We start from the raw sequence: 15,186 nt of genomic DNA, 5'->3' as shown, positions 1-15,186 counted from the left end.
AGCTTTATTTCTATTCAAATGTCATATACTGTATGTTACAGGTATAGGTGATAGTCAACGTTGTCATTATTAGCAAGAATATAGCTGTTATATCTTTAGACAGGTTTTTTCTAAAGAACCTTACTAAGATATAAATATACTTAACTAACTTACATGTTTACTAGGAGAGGTAGAGGACTCCAGTTCTTGCGAAAAAACCATTTCTTCAGTAAGTACACTGTGATCTGGACTCCCTGGTCGCTCCTGAACTAAAGACTCAGATGGTATATACTCAACAGCAGGGCTGCCCAATTCTTCGGGAACAGAGCTTTCACTGTGTAGATGAGAGTAGGAAGGTATTGGAGATTCTGCTTCACTTGCTATTTCTAGGAAGAGAGGATGAAAACAAGAAAAAGTACATGATCTTGGTCAGGGGAAATGTTCAACTGTTACACTTTCCATTTGTTTTTAGCATAATTTCACTATCTGCATTTAGATATAATTTTTAATCTCATAAGGTAATGAATCACATTTACTATAAAGTCTGTTAGTCCAAGAATTTTGGCTAACGCAAACTGAGAAAAAATACCTCTAACATATAATCAGCAATGCTAGTGACTGATGAATTAAGTGGTGGTGAACACGCAGAGCGATTACAACTCACGTATTTGTTTAGGAGTGGAAATTTGTCCAACCACTTTGGAAAACAATTTAGTAGTATTTGGAAAAGATGAAAACACTCTATGAGCTAGCAATTCCACTTCTAGGCATACATCTTAGAGAAATCTCGCATATACGCAGCAGGACACATGTACATGGGCATTAACAGGATTGTTCTAATACTCAAAAACTGGAAGAAATATAAATGTCTACTGATGGTAAAATGAATAAATTGTGGTATATTTATACAACAAAATGCAATATAGCAATAAAAATTAATGAACTAGAGCTGCATGCATTGATAGCGATAAACTATGAATTTTTATTTAGCATTTTCAGAATTTGTAGTACAGTCTTGCCTGTGGAATTTCAAGTCCATTGTGGCCTATGCTCTTTCTAGGAAAACAGAAATATGTCAACACTTAACAGAAAATTCTTGACATTATACTTGTATAACATTAAGAATGTACACTGTTATCCTTCTTTGTCTCCACAGGTATTAACGCCCCACAAGGATTAGGTTACATAGCACTTTGGGTCAGTACTGCTAAAATTTGATATACTCAATTCTAAAAACATTACTTAAGATTTGGGGCCTGAAATCTGTGAAATAAGTTTATTTAACATAAGAAATACCTATACTCTAAAGAATGTTTCACTTTAATCAGCAAAGATGACCTGACATTTAAAAGCATTTCAGTTAAAAATTTAGAAAGGTATATTTTTATATTGTGTATGTGTAGTATAATCAGAATGGTTGAATGAATGAATGAATTCTAAAAATCCTCAAGGATATTCACTTATTCCAAGGCAGAACATAGGTAAAATTTAAAATGGTTTAGAAAATGATTTAATTTTAGGTAGTGTGGAATAGAAGAATCTTCTACCTTTCTGCTTTATACCCCTTGACATAGATATTTTATTTTTGTTCAATAACAGTAACAATATACTCATTTTAAAAGTTTAAACAATATACACATTGTATGAAGAAAAAAATGAAAGTTGCCTGTACTACTACCTCCTAAGAGATAGCCACCGAAGTTTTTCCAGTCTGGTGTCTTTGTGGAAGACTTCATTTTTTTGCCTTTCCCTTATTTTTTAAATTATAAAAGCAATACAAGAATGTAATAAAAAAGCAAAAAACTTCAAATAATACAGAAGGATGTAAAGTGATTACTTCACACACTCATCTACAACCACTTTGATCTGCCCAATTTCCATACTGCGAAGATAAACCAGGGGCAGTCAGTCAAGTACGGTCGATGTGTCTGTCTTTCTACATCTTTTCCTATACTCCCTGATTTTTTAAAAATTTCTGTTTTTAAATTGTGGTAAAATACACATAAAATTTACCATCTTAACCACCTTTAAGTGTACAGTTCAGTGGCATTAAGTACACACACTGTTATGCAACCATCACCACCGCCCATCTCCTGTACTTTCTCATCTTCCCAAACTGAAACTCTGTACTCATTAAATAACTCCTTATTCTCTCCTCTCTCCAACTCCTAGCAACCTTCTACTTTCTGTCTCTATAGATTCGACTACTCAAGGTGCCTCATATAAGTGGAATCATAAAATATTTTCCCTTTTGAGACTAGCTTATTTCACTTAGCATAATGTTTTCAAGGTTCATCCATATTATAGCATGTGTCAGAATTTCCTTCTTTTTAAAAGCTGAATAATATTCCGTTGTATGTATGTACCATATTTGGTTTATCCATTCATCTGTTGATAGACATTTGAGTTGCTTTTATTTTTTGGCTACCGTGAATAATGCTGCTATAAACATGGGTGTACAAATATCTCTTTGAGAACATGCTTTCAACTCTTTTCAGTATATACCCCGAAGTGGAATTGCTGGATCACATGGTAATTCTATTTTTAATTTTCTGAGGAACTGCCATGCTACTTCCATAGCAGCTGCAACTACTTCACATTCCCCTAGCACTACACAAGGGTTCCAATTTCTCCAAATCCTCACCAACACTTTTTATCTTCTGTCTTTTGATAATAGCCATCCTAATAGATGTGAGGTGGTATCTCATTGTGTCCTTCACTTTTGAAAACAGAGTTATTTGTCAACAGGAGTCTTGCAACATTTAGACACTATGGACAATATTGGCCAATTTTCAGCATTCCTTTTTCAATATATCTTATATGATGTGACACAAAACTAAATGGAAAAAATACCAAAACTTTGTAAAATGTATAATCTGCATTCACTGGCCAATATGGTAGCCATTAGCTACATGTGGCTATTTAAATATCAATTAAAATTAAATAAATCAAATTCCTCAGTTCTACTAGCCAAATTTCAAGTGCCCAATAGCCACATCTACCTAGTGGTTACCACATCGGATAGCACAGATACAAAACCTTTCCATCATGAAATTTCTATTGGATAATGCAGATAGAGTCTAACAAACTTAATATGTGAAACATTAAACTTAACAAAATCCAGATATATTTTGATACTGTGAAGGGTCTGAAATGGAGTAGTAGTCAGTTACACAGTAAGTACACTCTTCAAACTGAAGTAGACTTTCCAGAGTGTGGTTGACTTGATTACTACTGTATACCTATTGCATATTGTTGCACAACTACAAACACATACTAAATGTCATACAGTCTCATTCTACAACCTAATCATACCTACTGTGAAAGAATTTAAGAGTCATTATAGCTATATTTTACATTTCAAATCCAGAAACAAAAGGGGCATTTTTTTTTGTTTGGTAGGCAAAGATGGAAGTCATTGTATCTGTAGACTGTTTAAAAAAAATCAAGCTTTGGAAAAAGTCTGAGAGATCTTTCTTAACAATATTTTACAATGCTTTACAAAAAAAAGGGACATGGCTTGACCTCCTGCTTAGAGTGGACATCTGTCACATTTCCTGGAGCTCAAGCACATTTTTAATTCCTCACTGCTATTTGATAAATTTCCTGCCACAAGAGTTCCTTGCCACCCAAGACAGAACCCAGCAAATGAAATTCTCAGTCTCCCTTGCTGCTAGGACTTAGTCATTGGAACTAGGAGTCTCCAATCTGATGTCTCTGCAGAAGACTTCATTTTGGAATTGAATAACCTGAGGAAGAAGGCTCCATGTGAAATCTATTTAAGGTGGCTTTTGGTAGTGACAGCGGATTTTTCAGTGGTTGCAAGATTGAATCTCTGGTGCAGAAGTGGCATTAGTGGGGAAATAATAATAACAATAGTTTTTGTTAGCTCTGTTGAATAGCAGCTGGACCAGTTTTCTCATCAGGCCAGTTCTGTGGTGTGATTTTGGCACTGTTCCTGGAAGCTTAGTGTGGAGCTTACTCTCCAGCCATCTCAAAAATTTTATGAACGACTGAATATCCTTTAGTAAGTTATTTTTCTGCTTGGTCTGAGTCAGGTTGGGCTGTTGCAACAATGTGCCTAAATAGCTACACTATCATTTATTTCATTATATTGTATTTCCTTTTTTTCTTGATTTTTCTCTTTATGTCACTTTACCTTATTAAGTTCTTAAACTATTTAAAAGCTGTATTTGATGAGATTAAAATTGCACTAAAACTGCCTTTGTGGGGCCAGCCTGGTGGCACAGTGGTTAGGTTTTCACACTCTGCTTTGGCGGTCCAAGGTTTGTGGGTTTGGATCCTGGGTGTGGACCTACACACCACTCATCAAGCCATGCTGTGGCAGCATCCCACATACAGAATGGAGGAAGACTGGCACAGATGTTAGCTCAGGGCCCATCTTCCTCACCAAAAAAACCCCAAAACACACAGCTCAAACTTTGTTTAAAAAAAAAAAGCCTTTGTTTTAATCACATTTACCCAATAATATTTTCCATGATTAAGTAGGTCAACAGTTCCTAATAAATGTAGGATTGAAGAGCTATTCTTCATTTGCCTTCCAGCCATAGTGAGAAATGTCTACATCTATTATAGCCCATAATGAAACCTGAGAAATTGATTCTCTTTTCCAGGTCCTCTTAAATTCCCTTCCAAGATGGAGAAGTCTATAGCAGAATTTGAGGCTACAGAATGAGGATGAGGAAGCTGACAAAGTAATGCTCTGCTGAATAAACTAAAAAAAAAATGTTGAGAAAAAAAGGAATACTACAGGGGCCGGCCCCATGGCACAGCGGTTAAGTTCGCACATTCTGCTTTGGTGGCCCGGGGTCCACCGGTTCAGATCCCAGGTTCGGACACGGCAGTGCTCATCAAGCCGTGGTGTGGCAGGTGTCCCACATATAAAGTAGAGAAAGATGGGCACGGGTGTTAGCTCAGGGCCAGTCTTCCTCAGCAAAAAGAGGAGGATTGGCAGCAGATATTAGCTCAGGGCTGATCTTCCTCAAAAAAACAAAAGAAGGGAGACTACAGATGAAGTGAATTTATTGCATCATTCGTTTTCTTTATGTATTACTTGGCATGTAGAGCTAAATAACATCACTTAGTTGTGCATGCTTCTGAATTTTCTATAAAGGGAATCAAACTGCTTGTAGTATTCTGTGATTTGTTCTTCAATTCTTGTATGCTGATTTGTATAGCTATAATTTTTTCATTTTCATCAAGCATGATATAATATATGAATATACCACAATTTGTTTATCGATTCCCCTATTGATGGAGAGGTGGGTGGTTTCCTCTTTTTTTTTTTTTTTTTTGCTATTTCAAATATTGCTGCTATGAACAATGTCATATATATCTCCCAGTATATAGATAAATATCTAAGATATCTATATATATCTATATAGGTATTTATAGATATATTTATATTAATCTATGTATTCTCTCTCTCTCTCCAGCCACCCAACCAAGCATCTGTCCATATATCTACCTAACTATGTAAAAGTTCTCTACAGAAGTGGCTTTCAGACTTTTTAACTTTAACAATAATATTTATCCTTACTACATGTAACATAATGATATTTTGTATTTTATTTCAACTTTGAACAATGCTGACTGCAATCCACTAAATGGATTTCATGCATCTCTAATGGGAAAATCCACAACTTAAAAAACATTGCTCTAAGACAGCAGTTCTCAAACATTTTGGCCTCAGAACCACTTTACATTGTTGAAAATTACTGAAGACCCCCAAAAAGTTTTAGTTTATGTGATTATAGATATGATTATAGCTATCAATATTCACCATACTAGAAATCAAAATGCAAAAAAATTAAAAATATTTATTAATTTATTGAAAAATAACAGTAACAGGGCCAGCCCGATGGTGCAGAAGTTAAGTTCCTGCATTCCACTTCGGTGGCCGAGGTTCTCTGGTTCAGATCCCGGGTGCAGACCTACGCACCACTTATCAATCCATGCTGTGGCAGGCATCCCACAAACAAAATAAATGAAGATGGACACACATGTTAGCTCAGGGTCAATCTTCCTCAGCAAAAAGAGGATTGGTGGCAGATGTTAGCTCAGGACTAATCTTCCTCAGAAAAACAAATAAATAAAAATAACAATAATAAACCTTCTACATACTAACATAAATAACATTTTCTAAAATTTAAAATAACTACATTTTTCAAAAAAAAAGCTTTAGTTAAAAGGAGAGAAATTGTTTTACATTAAAAAAAATATCTTTGGGCCAGCCCTGTGGCCGAGTGGTGAAGTTCTCACACTTCACTTTGGCAGCCCAGGGTTTTGTCAGTTCAGATCCTGGGGACGGACATGGCACCGCTCATCAGGCCACATTGAAGCGGTGTCCCACATGCCACAACTAGAAGGACCCACAACTAAAATATACAACTCTGTCCTGGGGGGATTTGGGGAGAAAAAGCAGGAAAAAAAATAGATCGGCAACAGTTGTTAGCTCAGGTGCCAATCATTAAAAAAAAAAATCTTTGACTTAACAGAAGATAGTTGGATTCTTATATCTGCTTCTGTGTGCAAGCTGTGGTTCTATGTTGTTTTAGTTGAAGCATATGCAAAAAATACGGCCTCACACAGATGATACATAATTAGAAAAGGGAGGAGTATTTTAACAGTCTTTACAGATAATTGGGGATATTCTTTTTTGATGCTATATCAAAACCTGACAATTGATAGTTTCTTAAATGTTACCCGTAATGTGAAATCTGAAACCATATCAATTAACTTTTCATCATCTGTTACATTAAAATCCACTGGTCTATCTTGCACTTTGAATGGATCTTTCATGCATCCATGATTTTCCAAATCAACATCGGTCATTTGGAAAATACTGGTTCACTGAGTTTATAAAGATGTTCCAAATGTTGACACATTTCATCACACAATATGAAAAGATGACTTTGATTAAGAGCATCACCCACCATATCAGAAAAGTCTTGGAAGTACTGGAAAGCTTGTCAAGCCCATGGTGGGAAAAACATCATTTCTAAAATTCTAATTTTCACTTGAAAACTTAAATTTTATCACAGGCAATAAATATTGTCAGTTGTTTTCCTGAAGAGTCATACTTGCTTCATTTATTTCTGAGAAACTGTTTGCCAAACACCCAAGTCGGAATAACTATAGTTTGTCAGTCATATGTAAAAATGGTACTCCATGACAAAAACGGCTAGTTCAGCTTGCAACTCAAACAACTACATTAAGTGCTTTTCTTCAAGACAACCATCACGCTTCAGCACACACAAGAGCTTTATGCATATTTCCTATTTTGTCACACAGAATGTTAAAAAGACACATACTCAAAGGTTGAGATTCAATAAAATTAATATTTGTAAATGTTTGTTCAAAGACATTCTGACATAAAACTGGCATGTTTTTATTGCGAGTGAAGGGTGGTGAAGAATATAATGACTAACTTACACAGATTTACACTAAGGCATCAGTAATTTTACCCACCATCAGTGTAATGTCAACACAGTGTAAAAGGCCAACAACATGTTAGTATTATTATAAAAATAACTGACTTCTCAGACCCTTTGAAAAAAATCTCAGAGACTCCCCCAGAATGTCAAAAACCATGCTTTAAGAACTGCTGCTCTAGACTTTAAACCTGGGAATGGATCACTGAATTGTAGGATATGCGTAGCTCATTTTTACTATTTTATTGACTACTTTTAACGCCTCTCCTTTCAACCTACTTTTCAAACTAAGTTTCCAATTAACACTTACACCAATAGTTCATTGTTCCACCTACACACCAAGAGGTTTGCTGGGTATTGTAAATGGGTGGAATGATGGCCCCCCAAAAGATATGTCCATGTTTTAACCCCCAGAACCTGTGAATGTAATCTTATTCGGAAAAAAGGTCTTTGGAGATATAATTAAGTTATAGATCTCATGACGAGATCGTCCTGGATTATCTGGGTAGCCCTAAATCCAATGACAAGTTTCCTTATGAGACAAAAAGGGAGAAGACAGACATGGCAAAGAAGACTATGTGAGATTAGAGTTACGCAGACACAAGGAATGCCTAGGGCCACCAGAAGCTGGAAGAAGGAATGAAAGAATTGTCCCCTGCAACCTTCAGAGGAAGCACAGTCCTACCAACATCTTGATTTTGTACTTCAGGTGTCCAGAAGTGAGAGAATAAAAATTTCTGTAAGCCACCAAATTTGTGATAATTTGTTACAGTAGCCCTAGAAAATAAATACAGGCATGCAATGGTATTTTTTTATGGTTCTTACGCCCTGATTACTAATGAAGCTGAACATCTTTTCATATGTTTATTAACCATTTGGAGTTGTCATCTGTGAAGTGTCTGCTCTTACGCCAATTTTTTAAAATGTGGTTGTCGTTTTATTATTGATTCATAGGAGTTGCTCACATATTCTTTATACTATTCCTTTGTCATTCATAAGTGTTGCAAATATCTTCTCTGTTTTATTGTTTTACTTTCCTTATGGTGTATTAATGAGCCACAATTTATTGAAGGCAAATTTATCAGTCTTTCCTTTTGTGATTTTTGCTTTGTATAAGATGTTAAAGAAATCTTTCCCCCTCTTTGATGTCATAAAGATACTCTTATATTGTCTTCTAAAAGTTTTAATTTTCACATTTAAGCCTTTCCCTCCCCCACGAGAAGGCTCTTTTTACACTGTCATGTAAGGATCCAACTTCATTTTTCCCTTCCACAAAAATTTATTCGAAAGTCCCTCCTTTATTCACAAATCGGCAAAGTTACCTGTGTCAGAAGTCAACTTTCCATTTGTGTGCGGGCCTTTTTCTGGCCTCTCTGTTGCACGGTCTGTTTGTCTATATCTGTGCAAATATCATATTGTTTTAATTATTATACTCTTTTTTTTTATTTGAGGAAGATTAGCCCTGAGCTAACTACTGCCAGTCCAGTCCTCCTCTTTTTGCTGAGGAAGCCTCGCCCTGAGCTAACATCCATGCCCACCTTCCTCTACTTTATATGTGGGATGCCTACCACAGCATGGTGTGCCAAGAGGTGCCGTGTCCGCACCCGGGATCCGACCAGCGAACCCCTGGCCGCCAAGAAGCGGAACGTGTGAACTTAACCGGTGCGCCACTGGGCCAGGCCCAAAACAATTTTTTTTTTTTAAAGATTTTTATTTTTTTCCTTTTTCTCCCCAAAGACCCCAGTACATAGTTGTATATTCTTCGTTGTGGGTCCTTCTAGTTGCGGCATGTTGGACACTGCCTCAGCGTGGTTTGATGAGCAGTACCATGTCCGCGCCCAGGATTCAAACCAACGAAACACTGGGCCACCTACAGCAGAGTGCACGAACTTAACCACTCGGCCACGGGGCCAGCCCCTACTTATTATACTCTTAGAAGTCTCGATGTGTGGTAAAGTAAGTTCCTGAACTTTGTTGTTTCTTCTTTAGGAGTGTCTTTGCTTTTTTAGTCTTTTGCTCTTTCATACAAATTTTAAAATGAGCTTATTCAGCCCCTATGAGGAAATCTTGCTGAGTTTCTCATTTAAATTGTTTTAAATCTACAAATAAGTTCAGATAAGTTAAATCTATCTGTGAATATGGAAAATCTTTCTATTTTGGTCTTCTATAATGTCTCCTAATAAAATTATAAGTTTTTCTCTATAAAAATCTTGCATACTTTTTGTTAAATTTATTCCTAGGTACTTCATATTTTTTATTTCTATTATAAATGATATTTCTTTTAAAAATTAGATTTTTCTAACCAATTTCTGCTGGTCTATGGACATGCAATTGAGCTCTGTTAACGGATTTTATATTCAGCAACCTTGCTATAAACTCACTTATTAATTCTAAGAACTGACATGTAAATGCTGGACTTTCTATGTGTATAGCCTTATCATCTGTAATAATAAGAGTTTTGCTTCTTCCTTTCACTCCTTAGATGAAAATAAGCATCTTCGTCTTATTTCCAAATTCAAATGGAAAGCTTTCTATGTTTTATCATTAAGTATGATGTCTGTTATAGGTCTGGTTTTTCCCTTCTATGACTACTTTGATCTGAGATTTATTTGGATTTTTTAGTATGTGTTAAACTCCACTTTGTTATGAAATAACCCATTTCCATTTCATGGACTTTACCCATTTCTTCTAAGTAGTCATTCTTTTCAATTTCTCTAGCATTTGTAGTTGTAATTGCTGCCTTCACCCTTAATCATTCCCTTTTTCCCTTTTTTTTTTTTGCTGAGAAAGCTTGCCCTGAGCTAACATGGTTGCCAATTTTCCTCTTTTTTTGCTATAGCATGGCTGCTGACAGACAAATGGTGTAGGTCAGCACCCAGGAACCCAACCTGGGCCACTGAAGCAGAGCAAGCTGAACTTAACCACTAGGCCACCAGGGCTGACTCTATCATTCCCATTTTTTTAAATAATGAAGTAAATCTTCCAGTTATGTTAGGCTTTAGTTTGTAGTCTGAACAGAGTTAGTCAGTACTTATTACCTTTCTGTTCTGTTCTCTGGTCCTCCAGTTCTTTTTTAGGAGTTTTAGGTTTTATTAATTCTTTGTCCCAGGCAGCCAAAGCTTGTTTTTCTATTTGACGAATTTCTGCTTCCTCTGCATCTAAACGTCGCTTCCACTCCAGAAGCTCCTCTGCATGTTGTCGCCGTTGCATTAGTTTTTGCTCTCGCTTTGTCAGAAACCTATGGTCACACCATGAAGAATAGTGAGAGAACAAATCTACAGGCAGAAATCACTTTGAGAGCTCTATCACTCATTACCTTATCAACAAGCTGTGTAAAAATAGGACATTAATACTATTCCCCTGAAAAAAGCTTGAAATAATAGAAGCTTTGATGAGTCAACTTATTCAGAAAATGAGAGAATTTAGCTTTTACTTGTAATTGTAAGATTAGCAAAGGAAAAATAGCAGTAGATTCAGACAAAAAAACTTCAGAATATCTGGAAAACCATGACTGATAATACTTAACTTACATATTCATTTTTCATACATGATTCTTTTTCATAACAGAAGATATATAATGAATTTATTCTGAAGGCTCAGAACAGAAAACACACAAACCCAAAACAACAAAGACAACAATAGCAAAAAACAAACTCCAAAGCCCCCAAACAAACAAGCAAACAAAAATCATGTTTGTGTCCTTTTTTGACTTTTATTTTCAAATTCAGTCTGGGTTTGCTTCAGGTATAAATGAGTTTGGCTCCTACTACCTAAGAGATGCACAGTCAGGTGACAATCTGTTTTTCACAGAGAGAACACAGAGCGCCACAGTCAGATGTCTTATGCACATAAATATAACTATTTATTTACTTGAGTAAAAGGATGCACCGAATGCCTCAAATTTCTCAATTTAACCTGATCTCTGAAATTAAATAGCCCAGTGTATCTTAGCTCCAAAGGGTTAGGAGAAATTACTAATCTAGGAAAAGTTATTTGAGTAATTAAAAAACTACTATTAAATTCTCCTCAAATGTAGGTGCCGTAGCTGACTAAAAGGTGGGCTGTTCGTATTACTGGTGCTAGATCTGTAGCTGTAGCTAACCAACAAAATGCATTCACGCATCAAACAAACACAATAAAAAGCACAAGAACTGTCACTCCACTTCTTTAACAATCAGCATGTCAAATTAATGTCGAAACAAAAAGGTAAAATCTCTGGGACATTTGACAAGAGGCCTCTAGGCTGTTAGAAAAAAAAAGCAAAAAAAAAAAAAATGCAACCAAAACAAACAAAAAGAACAGAGCATGCTCTATCAAAGAGTGCACTGAAAAAGGTGCAAAGTTACCTGACCAACTGGTTGTAGATATACAGCTGGAATTTGGGATGAAGGTTGGGAAAACAGACACTGAGAGAGGCCCAGTGATGAGACGTAAAGACAGAGAAGAAGTAGTGAACAGGAGAGCAGTGTCTACAAAATAAGGAGGAAGATTTTAAAACCAAGAGATCAAGAGGCAGAAAGAATGAGAAAGGGAAAGCATAAGAGTTGAGGGAAGAACTTTTAATATGCTTCCTGAATAACAATATAAGCTATGTAGTTAAAACAAGCGTTACACTCTGTGTGACATATAAAACATGTACTTTTATGGATCTTACCAATGATTCCTGAATAAACGTGCTTTTCTTCTCAGATGCTGCTTAGCCATCATCTACACTTTCAGGGAAATTTACTTGTTTGTGAATAAAGTAATGAGAAGTACAGTGTGGAGCTGTATAGGTTTTCCCACAAACTTTAACAGAGCACAACAATTACAGCTGCGAACGTAGCATATCAGCAATTCTACATACATATGTAATCCTCAGCAACTGATTTTTTTATCTGTACCTTGTCATATTTTAAGCTTGAAATTAAATCAAAAAGACTACATTTGCCTTACTTAACGTTACCATCATGACAGCTTGAAAATAAGAATATAATTTAGAAAATCAATTTATAGTAAGAATACCTTGTTCACCTCTACAACATAAAACTTACTGCTAACAGAACCTACTGGAGGCATCTTGCTTTATATTTAACAAAAGCTCACTTAAATAATAATACAAAATACAATACCCATCCTATAAAATATCAGGACGCATAATTAAGAATAAACTAAGCTTGTCTGAATAAATACTGCCAGTAATTAAAAAAAACAGATGCTGTGGACAGCTCAATCATAAAGTTAAAGGTAAGAAGAAAATTACAGGGGCCAGTCCCTTGACCAAGGGGGTAAGTTTGCATGCTCTCCCCTTCAGCGGCCCAGGGTTTTGCCGGTTTGGATCCTGGGCGCAGACCTAGCACCACTCATCAAGCCACGCTGAGGTGGTGTCTCACACAGCAGAACCAGAAGGACCTACAAGTAGAATATACAACTATGTACTGGGGGGCTTTGGGGAAGAAAAAGAAAAAAAAAAAAGAAGAAGACTGGCAACAGATGTTGGCTCAGGTGCCAATCTTTTCAAAAAGAAAAAAAAAGAAAGAAAATTACACGTTAAAGTTATAAAAGTAGGAAAAACCCCCCACTACTTTCTCTTCTTTTTAAGTAGTAAGTAGATCATTATGTATATGAAAGGATAAATAAGTCTAGTAATAGTTTGGAAAGACTAACTCTCTTTGACAGAGCATGCTTCTGTTCACATGCACACAACAATAACTTGTAGATCAAGGCAACATTTATTGCCTTGGAAGGGCAAGGAACAACATTGGTGTGTCACAGAAGTGAGAAAATCTAGGTATAAATCCAGCTACTCATTTAGATTTTTTAAAAAGTATGTAGAATCTTGCCTACATGCTTATCTTTAGATAACAGACTATTTTGATGCCTGTTTCCCCACATACAACTCAATATTTCATCTTCCCTTCATTTACTTATACACACACACAGAGACACACTCATATCTGGATTGCCTTGATTTTGTACACTGAAGTTCAATGAAAAACAATTTTACCAAATTTCAGTAAGACAGTGAAATCTTCCTTGCCATTCTTTGTGAATGTATAATAAACTTATTTTGATGCCAATTATCAAAATATTATGCAAAAACAAATGCACTTGGCAAAAGGTCCAAAAAATCTATTCATAGCATTCAATATCACCCACCCTCTTAAGCGTATAACTGCTAAATGGATGCATGACCTAGTACAAAAAGTAGAATAATATTGGAACATGCGAAATAAACTGTAAAAATAACACAGTTTAAATTTTTTTGTCCAGCCCAATGTAGAGGATAATAATTTTCTCTACTAGAACAAGTACTGATTATTTATTTTTCATTTATAAAGATTAATAAGTATATTCAAAAGCTATAGGTTAGAAATGGACATCAAAAGAAAATGGCTAATAGAAAAGAAAATAGTTTAAGAAATAGTGTAAGAAAAGTTTAACTTAAAGCTAGAACTTCTTCCCAGAAACATATTTCCTTATTTAATATATATACAATCTAGAAAGTGTCCTTCGAAAGTTGAATAAAATAAAGTTGAGATAAAAGCAGTACTTCACACTAGAATTAACAATCCTTCAAGATGCTGCATAAGTAAGAAATAAAATTTGTGAATGGTGGAGACATAAATGTCTATTAACACACTTTATGGTTGGTGTCAAGGCATTCCTCAACAAGGCCTCTGATGACAACAGAACATTGGACTACGATTAGATATATAATAGAGTTAACATAGTATGGAAATCATTATGTTCCTATAATGTTTAATCTTAAGGAATTGATGAATAATTAATTTGCTTTTAAAGTCACATTTTTACACTCTAAATTTGAGCTGTGCAGTTCAACTCCAGTAATCAGCCACTGAGCACTTTCCAAGTTTCAACAAATTTAGAAGGGTCAGTTTCCTCTGACATAACTTTACGTCATCAATGTAGTTTTTTAAAAAAAACCTATGAGGTTGAAAGTAGATATGCTAATTTACTTCAACTTTAACTTTAGCTGGCTAAAGCCCAGAAAGCAGGGTTCTATTTCTAGCTCTGCCATTAGGCTATGTGTGTGACCTGGGACAAATTACTTGATCTCTGTGGGTCTCCATTTCCTCCTGTAAAATCCAGGGACTAGACCAGATGACTTCCCTAAGAGCACTTCTAGTTCCAACGTTTTATGATTCTTTCTTTCTCTATTCAAGCACCTCCTCACACTTTTTAACACCCCAACACACTGCTAGACCATGTGACATAAATGAGAAGCTTTTTTTCCCCACTGAGCTAATTGTAGACTGTGTTCCAACAGACTATAAAACCATGGTATAATGCGAAAGAGCAAAACGATGATCTAAATTTTAAATGAAACTTCTAGTTCTAAAATCATTTGATTCTGAAAGATATTAAAACAAACAAAAACTTAATACTTTAAATCATTTTAAAATTCTTTCTGATCTATAATTCTTTAATTCTATATTGTTATAAATAAAAATGAAACACAGTGCTTTAAATTTTAAAATAGATTAATTCTTTCAAGTCCTTAAACATTTTTAATGATATTCAGAAAGGAAGATAAATGAGGATATGGATAGTATCGACCTAAACGAAAATACAGTCTAGTATTTTTTTCCTACAGCAAAATCTATTCTATTATTTAAAATTGTCTAATAATTCTCATATACTTAAATAAAGAAAATAGCAAAGGTACTATTCCTAAACTAGGAAGTAAAGAAAATAAAAACACATTATCAGATTATCAGGATTTATTTTGCTACTAAGTCTAGAACCCTAA

The 15,186-nt window shown here is 35.3% G+C and overlaps 1 protein-coding gene across 4 annotated transcripts in view; it reads right to left on the bottom strand.

The window, feature by feature from the left end:
* The window catches only part of CEP350 (centrosomal protein 350), a 160,223-nt gene that overhangs the window by 37,014 nt on the left and 108,023 nt on the right, over positions 1–15,186 (bottom strand). For 2 of the 4 annotated variants that reach the window (XM_014739627.3, XM_014739626.3), the window contains 3 exons: positions 11,780–11,902; positions 10,472–10,671; positions 154–365 (listed from right to left, as the gene is read on the bottom strand). In XM_014739627.3, the coding sequence (XP_014595113.2) occupies positions 154–365; positions 10,472–10,671; positions 11,780–11,902 (535 nt within the window). The remainder of the gene's footprint in view (positions 1–153; positions 366–10,471; positions 10,672–11,779; positions 11,903–15,186) is intronic. The other 2 variants (XM_070267826.1, XM_005609758.4) reach the window with 1 other exon arrangement.

This window comes from Equus caballus, chromosome 5 (assembly GCF_041296265.1).
Source record: "Equus caballus isolate H_3958 breed thoroughbred chromosome 5, TB-T2T, whole genome shotgun sequence".
Lineage (NCBI taxonomy): Eukaryota > Metazoa > Chordata > Mammalia > Perissodactyla > Equidae > Equus > Equus caballus.
This window is presented reverse-complemented; position numbering and strand designations above follow the sequence as displayed.